The 20210-nt window shown below is 51.0% G+C and overlaps 1 protein-coding gene across 2 annotated transcripts; it reads left to right on the top strand.

The window, feature by feature from the left end:
• The first annotated feature begins 1230 nt into the window (after window positions 1–1230).
• On the top strand, window positions 1231–6104 carry SPATA19 (spermatogenesis associated 19). Of its 2 annotated transcripts, none has more exons than XM_003279745.3 (7): window positions 1231–1369; window positions 1548–1604; window positions 2091–2222; window positions 2394–2485; window positions 4168–4245; window positions 4625–4700; window positions 5812–6104. In XM_003279745.3, exons 1-6 carry the CDS (start codon window positions 1292–1294, stop codon window positions 4689–4691), a joined length of 504 nt encoding a protein of 167 aa, XP_003279793.1. In that variant the 5' UTR covers window positions 1231–1291; the 3' UTR covers window positions 4692–4700; window positions 5812–6104. The 2 variants fall into 2 exon arrangements, with proteins under 2 accessions (XP_003279793.1, XP_012351281.1); XM_012495827.2 differs by having other exon boundaries at window positions 5926–6104.
• Window positions 6105–20210: the final 14106 nt, after the last annotated feature.

Consider the following 20210-nt stretch of genomic DNA (forward strand, 5'->3'; position numbering starts at 1 on the left):
CTGCTTTGGCAGTCATGGAGGTCACGTCCTCTGAATGTGGACCTGTGAGTCTCCATGTGGCACACAATTGCTCTGAAATTACCCAACTTGCACGAGAGCTTTTGAGAGTGAGAAATAAACATTTTTGATTTGGAGGTTGGTTTGTTGCCTCAGTCCTTAGCAGAGCCTAGCCTATTCTGACTATGTCAGGGATGATATAAAATTGAGGCGAATTGTTGAGAGGGAAGACGTGTAGTGGCTGTATCAGGGGAATTGGAGAAAGTGATAAAAGGTTTTCTATAGTCCTGAGAAGAATAAACATGGGAAAATTTATTTAGAACTAGAAGAAAGCTAGAGACACAACTTTATCCCTTTCAGTATAAGACAAAGAAACTCAGACCGGAGGGACAAATGATTAGGTCAAGAGCACATAACAAGTTGTTGCAGGACAGGTTGTTACTGGTGGAGGGTGTTCAGGTTCTCGAACAAAGAAATGGACAAAACACACAAACAAAGCAAGGAAAGAATGAGGCAACAAAGGCAGAGATTTAATGAAAATAAAAGTACACTCCACAGGGTGGGAGCAGACTGGTTACAGAATTTTCTGGAGTTTAAATACCCTCTAGGGGTTTCCCATTGGTTACTTGGTATATGCCCTATGTAAATGAACTGGTGGCTCATGATCAGTCTGATTGGTTGCGGAAGGTGACCAATCAGAGGCTGAAGTGAAGTTATAACCTTATATCTCTATGCAAAGGAAGACCTGGCCCACAACCAGCCTGACTGGTTGTGGGAGGAGAGCAATCAGAGATACTTTCAGTTTTTCATCTGCCATGAAGAAAAGGAGAGGGTTGCAAAGGGAGTAGCCTCTAGTCCTTTTGTTACTTGGGCATGGAAAGTTGGGGTTTTCCTTTTGATTTAGTTCTAGGAAGTCAGTGTGAATCGGCCTTAGGTTTCCTGCCTCCAGACCCCATCCTCCTACCTCGAGGTGAGCTCCCAAATTAGTGCTTTCCCAAGAAAAGAATTCAAGGGTCAGCCAGTGGTGTTAGACAGCAATCTTTTATTCAGTGGTTCTGCTCCTTGAAGCAGGGTAACTCATAGACAGTGCACCCAGAGCCCGAAATGCAGGGGCTCTTGGCAACTGCATTTATACTCACATACATCATTTTCAAAGGGAGGCCATTGTCACATCATCATGGGTCAGCCAATCAGGTGGACACCTCCCTTCAATGACCTTCCTGTCCCATAGGAGTTCTCAGGCAGCTTCAATGGAAGGAGGGAGCCAAGAAGGGGGCCTGGTATACATTCAAAGATGATAATTACGACATGGATTGTGTATATTCTTGCTCGGAAAGGTGTAGGGCTTCCCTTCCTACCAATAACCAGTTCGGTAAGCAGCTTGGTGGTAGTCACATGGAATAATTTTTCACATATCTTCTCCCGCTCTGGGACCCTGCTGCACTTCAGAGAGATCTTACAAATAACTCTGAACAACAGTTGTGGGGGGTGGGTGGGAAGAGCTGAGTTTCTAGGTTTTCTGAGGTCACCAACTTGCCAATTTGTTCCAGGACATCGACGTTGTGGAAAGCGAGGCCGTGTCTGTACTACAGCATTGGTTGAAAAAAGTGAGTAAGATTTCTTTATGACTCAGGGTATCCAAAATCCTAGAGAACTGGTGTCAGTGGGTGTGGGGATCTGGACTTCCTTCTTCATGGAACTGGAACTCAAGTTCATTGCCAGACACCCTTCCTAGATTTGAGTCTAATTTCATATGCGCTGGAGGACACTGTGGCTTGTGTCCTGGTAGGAAATGTGTTAGCACCACCACTAACGCCGTCCTGCTTCTCAAGCATCCTGGCGTAAGGGTTTCAGCTGCATCCTTTCCAGCTCAAGGGTGTCTCAGGAACACATTGGGACAGGGCCAGGGACATAGGGAGTTCCGAGGACTTTACAGGAAAGTAGCTTATTGCAGGAACAGCGAGGTAAGGAGTGTATGTGTGTGACTATGTGGTGTGTGTGTTGTGATGGAGAATGAATAAAAGGGAAGAAAGAGGAGAAGACCAGGGTTGGATGCAGAGTGACATTTTCAGAGGGAATTCCTCACCTTTCAGACAGAAGAAGAGGCTTCTCGGGGCATAAAGGAAAAGCTGGCCATCAACCACCCTTCCCAGGGCGTAAGGGAGAAGATATCCACTGACTCCCCTTCCACCCATGGCCAGGACATCCATGTGACCAGAGATGTGGTAACTGAGAATTTGAGACATTGCCTGGGAGTGGGGGTGAGGGAGAGGGGAGAGGTGGGAGGTGCACCGTAAATGATTCTGGGCAAGGGTGAGGTGGTCGCCTGGGCTCTGTGCCAGCCCAGTTGGGGGCCACACTGGGCAGGAATCACATGGACCCTCTGGATTTCCCAGGTGAAGCACCACCTCTCTAAGTCTGATTTGTTGGCAAACCAGAGCCAAGAGGTCCTAGAGGAGAGAACACGAATCCAGTTCATAAGATGGAGGTGAGGCGTCCCATTTGCCCTGGGCAAAGGAAGGGGAGGGAGAGATGTGCAAGCCCCCGTCTTCACGAACCCGCAGATGCTCTTCTCTAGAGATGCAGTCTTTGGCTGACAAATTCCTCAGCCTTGCTTTGGGGTCTTAAGGGAATATTCTTGCTATCTTGAAAGCCCAGCTCATGTCTACATTTTTAAATGACTTGAGGGGTTGGAAAACTGGGCTTGCACTCCATTTCTTAAATGCTTCTGAATACATTTCAGACTTCTGTTATTTTTGCATTTGAGTTGCTCAGAAGCGGCTGCACTTTAAAGAGCTAAAAGAAAATAAGCTCTTAAAATGCAAAAGCCAAAGTTCTCATCTGCAACTGAGGTGTGGGGAGGCTTCCCAGCGCCCGAGGCTAGAATTCTGCACTTGGTGATGGTGGCTTCGCCAGCGTCCCGGGTGCCTGCCAGCTCACAGCCATCCCCACTGCCTCTCTTGGCTCTGCAGATGCTGAGCCACGAGGCCCAGGGAGCTGGCCTGAAGCCATCACTCTTCAGACAGAGGCTTTCCTATTTCCTTTCCTGCACCTGTGTTCACTGGGGGTCTCTGGAGCACATCATTCACCCCTCCCCAGGAGAGGGACTGAGGACTTAGCCTGGTCCTCTGGGAGCCTGAAGGAGACCTCTCCCCTTCCTCCTGTCTTCCTCCTTTCCCTGCCACACCACCGGTGTTGATCTGTTGTATCGAGGAGGCTCCATTTCTCAAGAAATGGTTTCCATGTGCTTACCCCTTCTAGTGGCATCTGCCTTTTAAGAAGACTCAAATGCACAGGAATTTCATAACCAAAAGGAATAACATGGTGGGATTTGAGAGCTCCCTGGGAAAGAGCTCTTTTGGATGGGAAGCCTTCTGAGGCCCCTAAAATCATAAATGTTGTTGATTATAATCCAGGCTTTTCCGTGCCTGACGTGGTTGTGCTATGGAATTGCGGACATTGTGCTCCTTGGTTTGGATAACACACACATCATCTTCCAATATTTTAAAAACCTTGGCCATACAAAAAAACTAGGTTTAAGCTTTTGAGACAGGCTACAGGAATCAGTCAATTATCTACATATAATTTTTCCACTCTGGATTTTCTACAAAGATTTTAAACCAAAAGCCTCTGCATATCTTCCCCCACAACCCACTGGTTTTGGTGTCCCCCTCTTATTTCAGTAAGTGTGTAGTCAGGAAATATATATCCCTTTATGAAACAAAGCAAGGAGCCTCCCCAGGGGACCCTACAGCTTCCTCACTGTAGGCTTTCCTAGAAGCATCTCTAAACCACAGTGGGTGTGGGGTGATGCAGGTCATCAAGAGCTGACGATAGGAGAGGAATTGATAAGACTGAATTCAGAAGGGTGAATTCCGTGGCTCACGAGACCACTGCCTGCTGCCTTTAGTAAGGGCGCGCAACTCTGTGTCCCTGGCTCTCCCTGGGACAGTCTGCTACCTGTTCAGCATTACTGGGGGCTCAAGGGGACCTGGTTAGTGAAAAAAAAGGTTTGTGCTCATGAGTCAAGAAGCGGCAGAGACCAGCTCAAAAGTTCATGGTGTCAGGGCAAGAATCATTGTTTGCAGGATCCCAACTCTAGCAGTTCTCTGTGCCTGTTAAGAAAGAAACTCAGATCCCATATGCCAATGTACGAATGGCCTTTTGCAGCCACACTCGTATCTTCCAAGTGCCAAGTGAGATAACAGAGGACATCATGCGAGATCGAATAGAGCAGGTGAGACGAAGGTAAGCTGTTTGGGACTGGTTGATTTGTGCTCCTGACTAGGCGCAGGTAGGGTGGGGGTGACTGCTGGGTTTCCTGACCACGCCCAGCAATGCTGTCTCTGGTATGCCAACATCAAGAGCAGGCACACACAGTTCCCAGGGCTGCGTCTCGTCTTCTGTGCTCCACATGACAGGGCTTTGCCAGCCTCCCATGGTGTCTGCCAGTGCACAGAAGGGCTCCAGGCTGAGGGCCTGTTCATATGACTGTGCTCCCAGGCCCAGTGTGGCCACGGCCTAGGCATGGGCTGCCCTCCCACCCCAGCTCCCGTGCTGTGGTCTGGGCAGGCTCTGCTATAAGGCAGCCTCCCTCCACCTGGCCCTTCTCCTCTGTCCCCTGCAGCATATCCCGTCTTACAGATGTCTCAGCTCAGGACTTCAGTATGAGACCCTCCTACTCAGACTGCTGAGAGCCACAGGTGAGAGAGCTGACGGATGAGGAACTGGGCAGAGAAGATGGTTATCCTGGGCAGTGGGAAGGGGCACTGCAGCTGGGAACTTGGTCAAGAGGCTTAGCCTTTCCCTACTGGGGAAAGGCCTGCACTTGGGGCCAGCAGTGGGAGAGGATGGCTGGCTGTCTTAGGCTCCCGTGATGCCTCTCTTAAGTTTGTGGAAGGACTTGAAGTCAAGTTTCAGATTGGTTTCCTGACACTGTGGTGTCAGAGAGCCCTGCCTCTCCAGCATTCATGGGCCTGGGCTTTCGTGTTTAGGCGGTTGTGGTGGAGCCTGCAATTTTGCATTTCTAAAAGTTTCTGGGCATTGTCACTGCTGGTCTGCTGACCTCACCTTGAGTCACAGATCGTAATATCAGGAGTGATGCCGTATAGGTTTCAGGCCTGCCACCAACTTGTGATGTGACTTTTGGTCCCATGGCCTCTTTCCTTGTGCTTGGCCCAGTGGTCACACAGGGGCTGTTTATGAGGCCCTGGGAGGTGGAAGGCCAATGGCAGGATAAACAACCACAGGAGCGATCCGGGATGCAGCCCCTGAGCCTGTGGTGAACAGCTGTGCTGACCATCCTGGGGCTAAGGGAAAGATTTAGGCACAGCGACCTCAGCGTGCTTACAGGAAGGCTGTTGGAGAGCAGTACTGGCATTTATCGAGCACTTACTGTATGCCAGCTTCTGCACAAGGTGGTTTGTCAGGGTTTCTCATTTGATCCAAAAACAACCTTAAGAGAGGGCATTGTTGTGCCCATTATACAGAAGGCAAAACTTAAGTCAAGCCCGGGAGCAGATGCTGGGTTCCAATTCAGCTCCACCATGGGCAAGCTCCATAATGCCACTGTGCCTCAATTTCCTCACTGCAACAGAGTATCTACTTTGGAGGGCTGTCTTGGGGGTGATGGTGTCTAGCACATGGTAAATGCCACATCAATTGTTTGCTCATAGTACTAGAGAAGAAGAACAGGAAGTGCTGGGAGGGTACCCAGTTCGCAGGGGCTTCTGAGCTGGAAGAAACAGACTCAGGCTTCAATTCCAGCTGCCTGATGCACCACTGTCTATTCTTCCATGGGTTTCTGCTCTCTAGATGGAGCTTTGGGAACGCGGAGAACAGTGGGGTTACAGGGAGTCATCATCAGCCCTACCCCTTGGCCAACCACATCTCCCTGCTGTGTCCCCTGGGCATTTCTCTACCTCCTAGGTGGAAGTCCTTCAGGGTCCAGCAGCAGCCTGTATCAGAAGAACATCCTTCTCTGCTTGACCTGAAGAAGGGCCAGACCTGGGCAGAAAGACTCCAGCAGGTGAGCTCTTCATGCGACAGTGTCAGCACTGGAGTCTTCTTGCTGAACTGCGAATAAAGAGATGTGCTATTTAACAACCCGCCCTGTTGCTGGTTGGGGCGCTGTGCCATTCATTTGTTCATTCATCAGACACCAAGTACCTCACAGGCCTGGCTCTGGGGACGCATGACTTACAGCCTTGAGGCAGACAGACAGCAGCCATTCCAGCAATGTGACAATGGCGACATTGGTGCTCCTGGAACATAAGAAGGAGTGCTCTGTGGCTGGGGCAGGGAGAACTTTTTGAGGGAAGTGTGCTGGTTTGTTTCAGACATTTATGTTATCTGCACTTATTCCTTCTCTAGCTCTCTTCCTTTTTAATGTAGATTTGAGTTTCTGCCCTTTATCCTTTTCCTTCTCTTTGAAGAACTCCTTTAACGTTTCTTGCAAGGTAGCTATACTAGTGACAATTTCCCTCAATTTTTGATGGTTGGAGAAAGTCTTCTTTTGTCCTTCTTTTGAAGGGTAATTTTGCAAGATACAGAATTCTAGGCTGGCAATCCTTTTTTCTTTCAACACTTAAATATTTTACTCTACTCTCATCTTGCTTGTATGGTAACTGAGGAGAAACTGGATATAATTTCTATCCTTGTTCCTCTATAGATAAGGTGTTTTCCCTTTCAAGAAATTTTGTCTTTGATTTTCTGCAGTTTGAATGTGATATGACTAGGTATAGTTATTATTGTTATTATTTTTTTTTTTTTTGCATTTATCTTGTTTGGTGTTCTCTGAGATTCCAGAATCTGTTGTTTGGTGTCTGTCATTAATTTTGGAAAATTCTCAACTATTAATCAAACTCTTTTTTGTGTGTATTCTTCTCTCTTTTTATTCTCCTTGTCTTCCCATTACACATATGTGACACCTTTTGAGATTGTCCCACAGTTTTTGGAAAATGTTTCACTTTTTTCCACTCTTTTCTTTTTCTCTTTGTGTTTCAGTTTGGGTAGATTCTACTGACATTTCTTGAAGCTCCAATTCTTTCCTCAGCCTTGTCCAGTCTACCAATGAGTCCTTCAAAGACATTCTTTATTCCTATATAGCGTTTTTGATTACTGGCATTTTCTTTAGACTTTTTTTCTTAGAGTTTCCATCTCTCCGTTTACATTACCCATCTTTCTTGTGTGTTGTCCACTTCCCCATTAGAGCCCTTAGCATATTTTTCAAAGCTGTTTTAAATTCCCAGTCTAATAATTCCAACATATCTGACTGGTTTTTTTACTTGCTTTGTCTCATAAAGCTATGTATATATATTTTTAGAAAGCTTTGCAATTATTTTGGGGAAAGCAGGACATGATTTATCAAGAAAAGGAGCTGCAGTAAATAGGCCATTAGTGTGAGGCTGTATGTTTACCTGGCTAGGAGGCTGTGTTTATGGTTTTGTAGCGTGTCAGAGGCTAAGGTTTCCTCTGGCATCCTTGTCTTTGTCTTTCTTGTTGTCTTTGGGTGTCCCTAGAGGCTCCTTCTTAAATAGAGTCTGAGGCTTACAGTTATTTCTGCTGTAATCCCCTGTTATTATATAACCAGGGATTACATAATTATATAATAATTTAACACAATATGGGAACCCTATATTGTGGTGGTAAGTGTGTGGGAGGGGAAGTGTTCTATATTTGCAAGATTAATTCTCAGTGTTTAGTGAGCCTTTGCCTCTGGGCTGTGACCTTTATGTGTGATTCTCAGCTTCCCCCCTCATTGACCTTAGGAAAGACAGGAAGGCTAGAGGGGAGGGTCTGGAGTTGGGTATTTCCCTTCTCCCAGGCTGGCTTGGCCCCAGCAAAATAGTTTCCCTTGAGGCTGGGCTCTTGTTAAGCAGAACAGAATGCTCTGGACGTATTTAAAAATAGCTACTTTCCCCTTCCCCTTTGGGAAACATGAGGGGATTTTCTTCTGTTTTCATTGTGAGGAGCTAGTAGAGCTCCTAAAGGCAAAACTCATGAAAGTGTGGGGACCCCCCCAGTGACTGGGCCCTGGACTTTTTAATAGTCAACCTTGTCCACACTTATCCTCCAGCAATTTATCAGTTACAGTTTAGGTAGTTTAGGTTTTCCTGCCCAGCACTGTTTCCTGTGGAATTTTGTGCGCCTGGTCTTCTGTCCAGTAAGTTGTGAGTCTCTGTATCCAACTTTCTGCCTTTCCAGTCTTCAGGTCAGTGGTTTGCCTTCTGAGCTCAATTCTATGAAGGATTTAAGAAGAGTTGTTGATTTTCAATTTATTCAGTTTTTCTTATTGTTAGGATGAGAGTGATGACTTCCAAGCTCTTTACATGTCAGACTAGAACCCGGAAGTCTTATTGAAGTATTTTATTGAGTGTCCACGAGAATGACCACTGATGTTCACTGAGCACTTTCTATATGCCTGGTCCTATCCAAGGACGTGAAATGTATCCAAGCACTAAGCCAAGCAGGCTTTGGCATAGATAGTAGTAGTATTATTAGAGAGGAGATAACACAACGCGTAGGTTAAGTACCTTGACCAGAGTCACTTTGGTGACTGGAGAGTGCTAGAACCCCAGTCTGGCTTTCTTGACCACTTTGTTATGCTGTGTGTGCGCCCCAGGCCAGCCCTGGGAATACAGCAGTAAATAAGACCCACCCGGTCCCTGCCCTGGTAGAACTTTCATTTTGATGAGGCAGATGAATTTTACACAAACTCATTAGTTGTGAGTCACAATTTTCATAACTACTTGAAAGGTGAAGTCCTACATATAATGGGAACTTGCCTTACTCAGGGAAGAGAACCTAGATGTCTTTTTTATTTTAAAGTCATCATCCCCATTTTACAGATGAGGGACAGGCAGTCCAGAGAGGCTAAATAGCTTTCCTGATGTCATCCAGCCATGAAATGGCATAGCCAGAGTTTGAATCCAAATGGTCTCATGCCAGAGCCAGTGTCCTTAACCCCTGCCCTCTCCAGCAGAGCTGGGTGAAGGATCACTTCGGTTGTTGTTGTTGGTGAGCTTTACCCGCCAGACACTGCACAAGGAAGGGAGAGAGGCTAAGGTTCCTCCCCTGCCCCACTCTTCCTAGGGGCCAGGACACCTGGACTTTCTCTCCCCACCACCTTTCCCTCCCAGCCTCTCTTTGCCTGCATGCTCCAGCAAGGTAGGCCGAGGGAGTAGAGGATGAGTTGGAGGTAACCAGGCAGAGGGGCAGGAGAGCAGCCAGCCCTGGGCAGCAGCAAGTGAGAGGGCTCTGAGACGGGAGAGAAATCTGGCTTCATGGACACACCAAAAGGCTCTTCTGGCTAGATGGGAGAGAGGGAGCGAGAGGGAGGGGGCATGGGGGAGGCTGTCAAGAGGCCGGGTGGGCCATGTGGCAAGTGGAGACCTTGTTAAGGACCCTGCCTTATCCTGGCAGAGACAGGAAACAGGATGTGCAGGAATGGTAAAGCAGAAAGTGATTTTACACGTGGAGACGGGCTGCGGCAAAGGATGGCAGCAGAGAGCCCAGGAGGGGTCCACTGGGCAGTGGCAGGTTCGTGTGAGATGGGAGTGGCGATCTGGCGATACATGGCTCCTGCAGTGGGGGAGAAGAAAGGTCCTGGGGGCACAGTTCGGGGATGGTGCTGCCATTAGCTCGGGTGGGTGGGCCTAAGTTGAGGAGATCAGTTCAACTTGGGTCCTGAGTTTGAGTCCCCATCAGATGTCTCAGTGGTGATGGACACACAGGGCCTGGGTCCAGGGGAAGCTTGGAGAACACTGAAGGCAGAGGAGTGGCACAAGCGCAGGCTGCTGGAAAGGGGGTCCTGCCTGCTCGGGAATGGCTGCAGCCTGGATGTCAGCGGAGGAGAGGGGTGGAGAGGAGGTAAGCCAGCCTTCCTCAGAGCCTTCAGGGGGCTGTGCCCTTCCAAACGCTCACTCAGGTTTCTTGGGAAGGCAGGGAGCGGTGCTTGGCTTGCCAGAGCCCATGGCGCTGCTGCAGGGAACACCTTTCTCTGAACCTGGTGGCCTTGGGAGGCAAGCAAAGGGAGGAAGCCCTCTCTCTCCACTATTGCAGCTGAGAAACTGTTTCACTAGAAACCACCAGATGGTGCCCTTTCCACACAAAAAACACATTTCCTGAAGGTGACCTGGCCTTCCCTTTGAGTCAGCTCCTGCAGGCTGGGCCAATAGAGATTTTAGCACCGTTTGGGAAGCCTCTGAAGATGGAGTGCCTCTGAGTGTCTTCGTGTTGTTCTGAGCACAGTTCACATCCACCTGCCTGAACCACATAGCACCTATTCTTTCCAAGAATATTTGTGGAGCATTTATGCCCAGCACTGGGCCGGGGCTGTGTGAGGATACCCAGGTGGATGTTGTTATGTTCTCACGGAGCTCAAATGGGTGGAAGGGCTGACTGCAAACAAATAATGAACGATTGTGTGAAAATAAGCCAAAAGGGTATAAATGGTAGAGCACAGAAGGGAGTGATTTTCTCTGCTTGAGAGAAAAATTGTCAGCTGATTCCCAGAGGCAGTGATGCTTGAGCAGAGTTTTGGAGGCTTTCGCCAGGGTCTGACAACCAAGGTGGGGTCCTCCAGGCAAAGGGAAAGTCCAGTCCATGTCGCAAGGATGGAGGAGGGTTAGGGAACTGGGCATGGCTGTCTGAATGTCTGGAATGCCGGTATGGTGGGTGGGGGTGTGGTGGGGGCAATGGCAGGAAAAGAGGCTGGGAGGTGGGTCAGGTGCTGAGAAGTGACAGGTGGGTGCAAAATAACCCCATGAGACTAGCAGAGGACCCGGGGGAGGAAGCATGGAAGAGCACCACGCTGGTCAGGTCTGGCTTCCCAGGGGAGAGAAGATGGGCCCAGGAAAAGAGGGGGAGCACATGGCTTGCAGAAGGTGCTGGAGGCCAGCAGCTGGGCAGGAATGGCTGAGTCACCCACAGGCTCCCACTGTCTGTCTCTTGCGCGCATCTGGAGTTTGGGGAGACAGGGACCCGTATTAGTATTACAGCCAGAGCTCCTTCAAATCTAGGGTGGAAATGAAATCATTAAGTGGCTCGAATGGAGTTTTGTTCTGTGCATGATTAACCCCAGGAGGGGAGTTTGGGAACAAATATGCCTCCTCTACCTGTATTACAGGGGCACTGAGCTACGGTAAATTAAAAGAAAATCACTGGCAAATTTGGGACCAGTCAGCTGTGACCAAGCTATTTGTGTAGTTAAATGGAGCTGAAAGAGCTAATCAAGGCTTTGTGGGTCATGGATCCTTTGAGGGGAGAGGTGAGAGCTGGGGATGGCAGGTGGGCGGGGAGCCAGTCCTGGAGGCCACAGGGGGAGGTCTATCAAGGGACTACTTGGTGGTGGTGGCAGTGTGCGGTGCTGGCCTGTCTTTGTCTTGCAGGTCACTTCCTAATAGGACCTTGTTAATTCCAGACAGAGACAGGGGGGTGTCATGTGAGACAGACTCGTCCAGGCAGAGTCAAGCTCGGGAACACCAGAGAGACAGGGAGGGCGTGCCCACGTCCACCAGGGCAGGCGGCCTCCTGCGTGGGTCACTGCAGGGAGCAATGCGAGGTGCTGCTCCATGAACTGCACCCAGTGTTGTGAAGACCAAGCCACTATCCTGGGGTGTCCACTGCGAGGTGGGGTGGGGCTCTGTCCCATCCCTGGAGGCGGCGGTTAGACACCCAGCCAAACCCGGACGTGAAAACCGGGCGGGTGGTCTCAGAGGCGGGACAGGCTGCCTGGCGGGGGGCCGGCAGGGTAGGGGCAGGCGGAGGGCGGGGGTGCGCCCCGGGAAGGAGTGGAGAGGGCAGGGACGCCCCGGGCTCCAGCTGGGCCTGAGACCCCCGATCAGGGCGCCGCGCGGCCGCGGAGGAGGGTGGCCCACGGGAGCCCAGGCCCTCTCGGGGCTCTGCGGCCAGCGCGGGCGAGGCGCCCACACCACCAGCGGACTGTGCGACGGCTTGCAGCGCTCGGCCACTGACCCATTTCATCCACGGGCCCCAGGGACCCCCGGCCCGACGCCCAGAGGCTTCTGCGGCTTCTCCCTTCCCGGGCCGGCCTGGGGAGGGCGCGGCACCACCCTGCCCCCAGGGACCGGGAACCTGGACCGGGGAGGCCACCCCGCCTCCGCCCAGCAGCCAGACGCAGCGTTCGACATGTTTTCCAATGACTTGGCAGGCTCCGCAGCGATGCTCGAAATTCATTTTCCATCCTGAGAGGGGAAAAACAAAGGCAAGAGAAGGCAGCAGCTGCTCTCGGCGAGTTGGGAAACTTTGCCGCAGCCAGCCGGAACCCGAGCGGGGCACCGGGCGGCTCGGGGTCCCCACCCTACCCCCACCCAGCCCCCTACTCTCGCGCCCCTCCCCCACCCCAAGGCTCGGGGTGTCCACCCTTCCCCCGCCCCGCCCCCTACTCCCGCGCCCCCTCCCCCACCCCATGGCTCGGAGTCCCCACCCTTCCCCCACCCCGCCCCCTACTCCCGCGCCCGTCCCCCACCCCATGGCTCGGGGTCCCCACCTTCCCCACCCCGCCCCCTACTCCCGCGCCCCCTCCCCCACCCCATGGCTCGGAGTCCCCACCCTTCCCCCACCCCGCCCCTACTCCCGCGCCCCCTCCCCCACCCCATGGCTCGGGGTCCCCACCCCGCCCCCTACCACCGCGCCCCTCCCCCAGCCCCCCCCCCCCCTCCCCCTCCTGACCCGCGACGCTCCCCTAACTGTGGCCCTGGGCTCCTCCCGCCGCCCCTCCCCGCAGTCTCGGGCTCCTCTCCCAGCTCCTCCCCCCAGCCCTACCGTCCACCCCCAGCCTCGCATCCCCCGCAGCCCCGCCGCCCCCTCCCAGCCCAGCGCCCGTCCCCGCTCGCTCCCAGAGCCACTGCCCTCCCCCCTCCGCCTTCTTCGAGCTTATTCTCTGGGCCTCTGGACCACGACAAGATCTGCAGCCCGAAGGTCCCCAACTGGTGGGTTTGATCGGGGTGGGGAGGACAGGGCAGGACTTCGCGGGCCGGTGGTGAGCGGAGAAAGTCCACACCCGCGGCTGCCCTCCCAGCCCTCTGGGCACGGCCGCTCTCCGAGGTCAGTCGCCCACTTCTATCCGCGGACCGTCGCGGCGGTTAGAATGCGCCTCCTCCTTTATTGCTGTTTCCCCAGTGCCCCAGACACGGTGCGTGACGTCGGTGCTCAGTAAATATCTGTGGAAGGAATAAATGACTGGGTGGGCTTTTGCTGCTGTTTCTTAGTGCTCGCATCAGTTTTCTGCCTCCTCCGCCCTTCAGGGCCCTCGTTCTCTGTGTCTTCATAGGCACCTGTTTGTGGGCAGACCTGGAGGTCCCAAAAATGAAGGCTGAGCGGGTCGTGCAAGGGAAACCTGGTACGTGAGCAGGATTCCAGGGAAAAGGGCAGGTGCAACAGTCTCTGCCTTTTAAGGAGGAGGCGGGAAGGCTGAGTGAGCAGCTGCTTGTGGCGTGCTTTCAGCAAGGTGGATGTGCTTACTAGCAGCGTGTGTGCCCATGTGGGCTCCTGGGAGGCGGTGTAGCATAACTGCTAAGACGGCTTCCACCTTCGGATTGCCAGGCCTGGGACCCTGGCTTTACCATTTAGCGGCTGTGAGGTTTTGAGCAAATGGCTTAACCTCTCTGTGCTTCTGTGTCCTGGAGTCCTGGTGAACATCAAGTGAGACAGCATCCCAGTAGAGCGGGGCATCACATGCCGGCCACTTGGTAGACCCTCAGTACAGAGTAGCTATGATGATTCCTATACCCGGGAAGAGGCACCAGCCATAGCACAGCCCTTTCCAGCACCAATGACTGCTGGCTGTTGCTCTTTACGTTAATAAAACACTCTCCTAAGCCTTTTGTAATGTGAGTTGGTGATCCAGTCAGTCCAGAAGGAAATAGTCACTGCTCTCTAGGAGCTTATACTGGAAGGGAAAAGATTATGAGGGCCTCTAAAGATGCTGGGGAATCACAGACAAACATTTAGGAAAAATAAAAATATTAGGTGTGCATTTGGGAGCCAGTGTAGGAGGGGGTGTGCTGTCAGAGATTCATGTTTGGTCAACGTGGGGTCTGCCTATTTTCAAAGGAGAATCAGAGTCCTAGCTCTACGGGCTTCAAAGAGGGGCTCCCCTGAGGACCTGCTGGACCCAGGACTCCTGGCATTGTGAGGAGGGGGCTTCTCTGCGTCTTTGTGCCCCCCGAGGGAAGGCTCTCTGGGGCCTAGACTGGGAGGAGGGTGGTGTGGCATCCTGTGGCCAGCAGGTGATGCTGTTGATCTAGTGGTGCAGGCTGCCAGGTTCTGGATGGTGCTCTCCCACCCCCCACTCATGCCCCAGCTGCTGATTGCTCATTTTCCACCAAGTGCCCTGTGCACAAGCTACCAGAACACCCCCATTAGCTCCTGCAGCTAGCCCTGTGCTTGTTCTTCCCGTGGGGACAGGTTTCTCTACCCACCGTGGGCAGAACTGACTCCAGGATTTGGGAGTGAGCAGTGGACAGTGGACCTTCTGTTCTATTCTGAGGGAAGAAGTGAGATTGGGCTCTGTTGCAGTGGGGACTGGTATTGACTTCTGGGGAAGTGGATTCACCTTGCCATGCCACAAAGTCACAGTTTGTGCCTGCACACCCCTCGGAGCTTCTTCAGTCTGTTAGGATGTCTTGCAGGAGGGATGGAACAGGGGACCCTAAGGGCAGGGGTGGACAGAAGAAGGAGCAACACCATGAATCAGAGTCCCAGAGCCGTGGAACCCCCTTTCGGGACCCAGGTCCTGCATCTACTTCCTCAAAGGCTGCAGCAAAGTGGAGCTTCTCCAACCTTCCTGGGTAGGGGACTCCCTTCCAGGAGGTACTTAGTAAAGATGTGGACAACTGGATACCACCTTGATTCATTTGTCTTGTAGGTTTGGGATGGAACCCAGGAACCTGCATTTTTATCAGTTCCATCCCAGTGATTCTGAGACAGTTGTCCTCAGGCCAGAGTCTAGATGCACAAGGATAAAGCATGCTGTTTTTCTCAGTGGAGGAGAACTCGGCAGCTCCACGATCAGCACCAGGAGAACATTCTGCTTACTTCAGCTGCCCTTCACCTGGTCTTTGGAACATCTTTTGCTAATTATAGTTGTGACCACCCCCAGGTGTTCTGCCTTGCCTTGGTCCAGGAGAGTTAACAAAAAGGAGAGAAACAGAGAGAAACAAGTTATAAACAATTTGGTTGAGCAGGTAGCAGGTAATCTCACCCAGCTTGAGCCCATTAAGCACCCCCTGCCCCTGGTCCTGGATCCCTTGGCTTTAATCTAACCTTTCTGAAGGGGTTGGTCCTGCATTCTATCGGGAAGAGACCCAACTAGCAGCATGGGTGTGGTCTTTCCCTGAGCCTCACAGGACAATGTCACCACTCATATTGCAGAAACGTGCACACAGGGTGTGTGTGCCTTTGCACGTGTGCACACACTTTACTCCCCTGGGCCTCAAGGTCAAATGATGCCTTATAAAATGGAAGAAAAGGGTGCTTTTCTTTGAGTTTGCACCATTTGGCCCCCTTTCTCAGGGCCTGTGGCCAGCAGTCTAGGGAGTCATGTGGGCCATGGGAGGAGAAAGCAATGGGGGCCACAGGACCGTGTCCGTGCCGCCCTGCCTTTGCTGAGCTGTGTGGCAATGCTTACGTCACTTAACTTCTCTAGACATGGCGTTTTTCCATCTGCGAGTTAATAATGTCCTTCTCTCAGTGTTGGTATTAGGTGAGGCACTGCGTGCAAATCCGCAGCACCATCTCTGGGCACAGCTGGTGGTCATTCATGTTATCTATGCCTCCATCCCCTGCTGCACCCCTTTTCTCCAAAGAGAAGAGGCGAGTTATTCAGTGTGTCCAGCTTACCCCTCTAGAAAATGGGACAGTTAGAGACCCTCACCACCCAGAGTTGGTTTGAGCCAAAATTGTTGGGAGGAACTGGAGTTGGGAAGGGTGTTATGGTTTGATACTTTCACTGCCTCCTGCCTGGGGATCTGGCCAAGACTGCGGTGTTAGACTGTTCTCTGTCTAGTCCTCTGAGGCCTGCCTATTCTCCCATCCTCAGGTTGGGTTTGTGTCACGGATCCCAGATGGGCTGACCTTGGGAACCACCCAGTGCCTGGCATATAGTAGACTCTCAATAAATTGTGTTGAGTCATTAAACCTTGGATTGGCCGTGTGGCCTTGGACAAGCCTGTTCATGTTTCTAAGCTCACAGGTGAAATGGGAATGATAATAACACCTGCATGGCAGGGACAGAGCAGTTGCACACAGAGCTTCTAACAGTGTTCTGCACGTTTGTTAAGTGCCTCAATAAATGCTGCCGAGATCAGTACAACACCGGAGGGATCGTAGCTCTTTCTTCACTCCTACTCTTGGGGGAATGTTTTAAAATAGAAAAACTGTTTCCATCGAGACATCCACCACCCAGGGCTTTGAAGAAGCAGCGAGAAGACTCAGAATGAATGTTGCGGATGAACAAACTTAAATTCCTGATGGGCAGAAATGAATCATTTCCTTTCTGCAACAGCAGAGGGAAAGCGACAGTGCAGGTGGAAGCTGCCTTCCTGCCAAGCTCTGAGTCTGAGACCCCTCCCGGTTCCAACCCCAGGAGCCTCAAGGGTTTGCACGGGTAAGTTGGGTTTGGAATACAAACATACTCCTGTCCTCAGTAAGCCGCTAATGTGCAGGGATTGGATGCATGGAATTCTCTTCAGGCCATACTCCCTAGAGTTATTTTAGATGACGAGATGACATCTCTGAGTTTACCTAATCCATCCCAGACAGATGAGGCCCATGCTTCTGCAACAGTCTGCGGGTCCTGCCCCGTGGCCTCCTTCTTCTTCCTCAGCTCCAAGTCTTCAGCTGTTCAGGCGGGAATGCCATTCCGCATGCCTTTTCACAGTCAACTCGAATGCCACATCCTCTGTGAAATGTGTCCTCTTTTTTCCTGGCCTCCAGCTCCCCAGCAAGATGAAGTTTGTCTCACTGTCTGTCTATATATTTAGCATAATTTCTTTTTAAGTTATGTTTAAAAATAGTTCCCCCTTCTTCCCTGCTTCCCCACCCTCCTCCGCCAGCCATTTATGGGCCTGTCAGGCTCACTGCATTGTAAGATACTTTAGGGCAAGATTTGGGTCTTGTCCATCTTCCTGGTCTCAATAAAGGTTGAACTGATTCAATGTAGCCTGAACCACCCCACTAAAAAGCCAACCGATTTGCATGCTATGTTTTCAAATCGAGGCTAATGTGACACTCTACCTGCGTTCCTAATCCTTCCATCCTTCCATGAACCATCCCTTCCACCTCCTCTCCTCCCTCTCTCTGTCTCTGTCTCTCTTGATGTTATCTCTCCATCTCTTTCTCTCTGTCTACCTCTCTGCCATCCACAGGTCTCACCCTCAGCATCATAATCCCCATCAGTGGGCTTGCTCCAATTGCAAACAGTGTGTGTCCTTCCCTTAATGGAATTCTGTCATGGCTGTGAGAAGGGTCCTCTGAATGAACCCTGGCCATAGAAAGTATCTCTTGAAAGATCACTGTGGTGGCCGTTCCTATAGTGATCAATAGCCTCAGGATGGAGCCTTTGGAGTTGTGGTATGTGCTTCGTACTGAACACAAAGGCCTTTCCAGGGGGCATGAAAACCAAGAGGAAGATCAGCAAGAGTAGCTTCACAAGATCTCCTCCCCCCAGTGGTGCTCTCTCTCTGTCTCTCTCTCTCTCTTATGTCTCTGTCTCTTTTGATGCCATCTCTCCATCTCTCTCTCTCTCTCCCCCCACCCCTCTATCTGCCATCCACAGGTCTCACCCTCAGCATCATGATCCCCATCAATGGGCTTGCTCCGTTGCTAAGAATAAGCCCTTCGTGATCTGGGTACAAAAAGAGCAGGGATGGGCAAATCAAATCTGCCACTCATACAGCTGTGCTTGGCAAAGAGGGATAAGAATTCCTTCAAACAAAAGCCTGCCCACCAGCTGCTCCTGAGGGACCTGGCGCACGTGGGTGACTTGGTCATGGTCCCTTGAGTTGGCAGGTCTGGCTCCCTCTGATTCTCCCACCTCAAGTTGCCCCGCAGTGTTCCAGGACACGAGCGAGTGTCCGTAGGGGAAATGGCTTCCTCGGTCATTGCAGGATGTATTTGACCATGTGAGTCTTCTCTACCTCATGGTCACCCTGAGTTGTATTTATTCAGAGTTTAGATTTTCATATGGTAGAAAACACTGAACTTGAGGTCCCAGCCCTGTTACTTCCTAAATGTGTAATGAAGTCAAGGATGCGTGACTTAATCTCTCTAAAACTCATTGAAAAAATTATATAATGAACTACTGAATAAGCCAAGGAACATCTATGCACCCTTATAAGCTCTGAGGTTACAGTGGTGAGTAGGAGAACGTCCCTGCTCTCAGGTTCTAGTGGAGGGAGGGGCACCACATTTAGAGAGAGGTGATCTAATAGCCGTGGTACTCTATGCTTTGGAGAATGGTAAAGCAAAGAGTGGAGAGGATGGCTGGCAGTTGCTTTTTTATGGAACGTGGTCACTGATGGCCTTGCTGAGGAGGTGACATTTGGGGACAGGCCCCAATGAGATGAGGAAGTGAGCTGTAGATATCTGGGGAAGGGGGTTCCAGGCAGAGGGAAGAGTATGTGCTAAGTCCTGAGGCAGGGGTGGGCCTGGTCTGTGAAAGAATCAACCCTTATGGCTGCAGCAGAGGGAGCAAGGGAATAGAGGGGATGGGATGCAGTGCGACTTGGGTGATGTTAAGCCCCTAGGACAAGGCAACACAGCTCTGTGGAGAGTGAGGGCTGATTGCCCAGGAGGAGCTGTGGAGGAGTCTGGCCAGGAGTTGCTGGCTGTGGGCTCTGATTAGGATTCCAGGTTGCCCTTTTCCCAAGGTGGAAGTTTAAAGCGGTGGCTAGCATCATCTCTGCATCTGAAAAGATCTCTTACTGGGCTCTGTAATCCAGTTTTCTCATCTATAAAATGAAACGGTGCCTCCAGACCTCATCAGATATTGTCAAGGTCAAATGACATGTTTGATAAGGGCCGCTTGAAGTTAGGGGGCACAATACCCATGCAAGCTGCTATCACAATAATTAGGCCTCTTGATTGTTGAATGGATTTCCATTTCTTCAAGCAAGCATCAGACAACATTCTCAGAACCTGAAGAACACTCTCCTCATAGACTACCTCACTTGATCCTCGCAGCCCATCCAGAGTGGTTGAAATTATTATTATTCCCATTCAACAGACCAGGAAATGGAGGCTCAGAGACTAGAGGGATGAATATACACAGCCAGCGAGTGCTGGCCTTCAGCAGAAACATTCTGATACAAATTCACTTCCAAAGAAGAGGATGCTACTGTCTGTGGAGGTAGGATATGTGGAGGTCAGGGTATAGATTCAAAGCTGAATCAGATCTAAGCAGAAATGGACTTCTCGAGAGCCGCTATTATTATGGTCACACATACAGTCCCTGGAAATAATGCAGCATTATAGACTGCACAGATTAATACACAATAAAAATTGCTGAAAATACCCTAGGCAGATGCTAGCTATAACACAGAAAGCTTAGGAAAATCAGGCGAAATCACAACATACCAGCTGATGGCAATTAAGAACAGATGACAAAAGAATGACATTAACTCAGCTAAGATCTGAAAGCCTCACTGCAACTGTGATGGGGGCCCTGAGAAAGATTGGGGTACATGGTGGGGAGGGATGCAGTGGTGGTGCTTCTTCCCATCAGGAAAAGCCCCTCGTCTCCAACCCCTTCGAGAACAGCTCTTGAGAAGACAGAAGATCTATGACAAAGAGCCAGCTGGTTCCAAGGGATTCACCCTGGAACTGGGCTCCAACACCTTCAAGGAGTTCTGAGGGTTCTTTGAAAACTGCACGTCCCCAAGGCTCCTGCTTTGGGTCTGGAGTGTCAGAGGGCTGGGAAACTTCCAGAAAGGGCTGGTCGCATATCAGGCTCAAATAGAGAAGAGTCTTGCGTGGAGGCTGAGGGCTGCCTTCAAGTGACCTCTGTGGAAATGTCTTTCAAAAGACATTTCAGCCTCTATGCAAGACCCTCCTCCGTGTGAGCCGGATATGCGACCAGCTCTTTCTGGAAGTTTGCAAAGAAAGGAGTTCTGCAGCCTTTGTGATTTTTTCCTTCTCCAGACATTCTCTGCTGAAATGGAGACTCATTTATCCCTCTTGTTAATTCTTCA

The sequence above is a fragment of the Nomascus leucogenys genome, chromosome 15, assembly GCF_006542625.1.
Source record: "Nomascus leucogenys isolate Asia chromosome 15, Asia_NLE_v1, whole genome shotgun sequence".
Taxonomy (NCBI): domain Eukaryota; kingdom Metazoa; phylum Chordata; class Mammalia; order Primates; family Hylobatidae; genus Nomascus; species Nomascus leucogenys.

Coding starts and splice junctions, on each gene's coding strand:
- SPATA19 (XM_003279745.3), top strand. CDS start 1,292: ATGATAATTACGACATGGATTGTGTATATTCTTGCTCGGAAAGGTGTA. Junction 1,605..2,090: donor TACAGCATTGGTTGAAAAAA/GTGAGTAAGATT, acceptor CTCACCTTTCAG/ACAGAAGAAGAGGCTTCTCG. Junction 4,246..4,624: donor ATAGAGCAGGTGAGACGAAG/GTAAGCTGTTTG, acceptor TGTCCCCTGCAG/CATATCCCGTCTTACAGATG.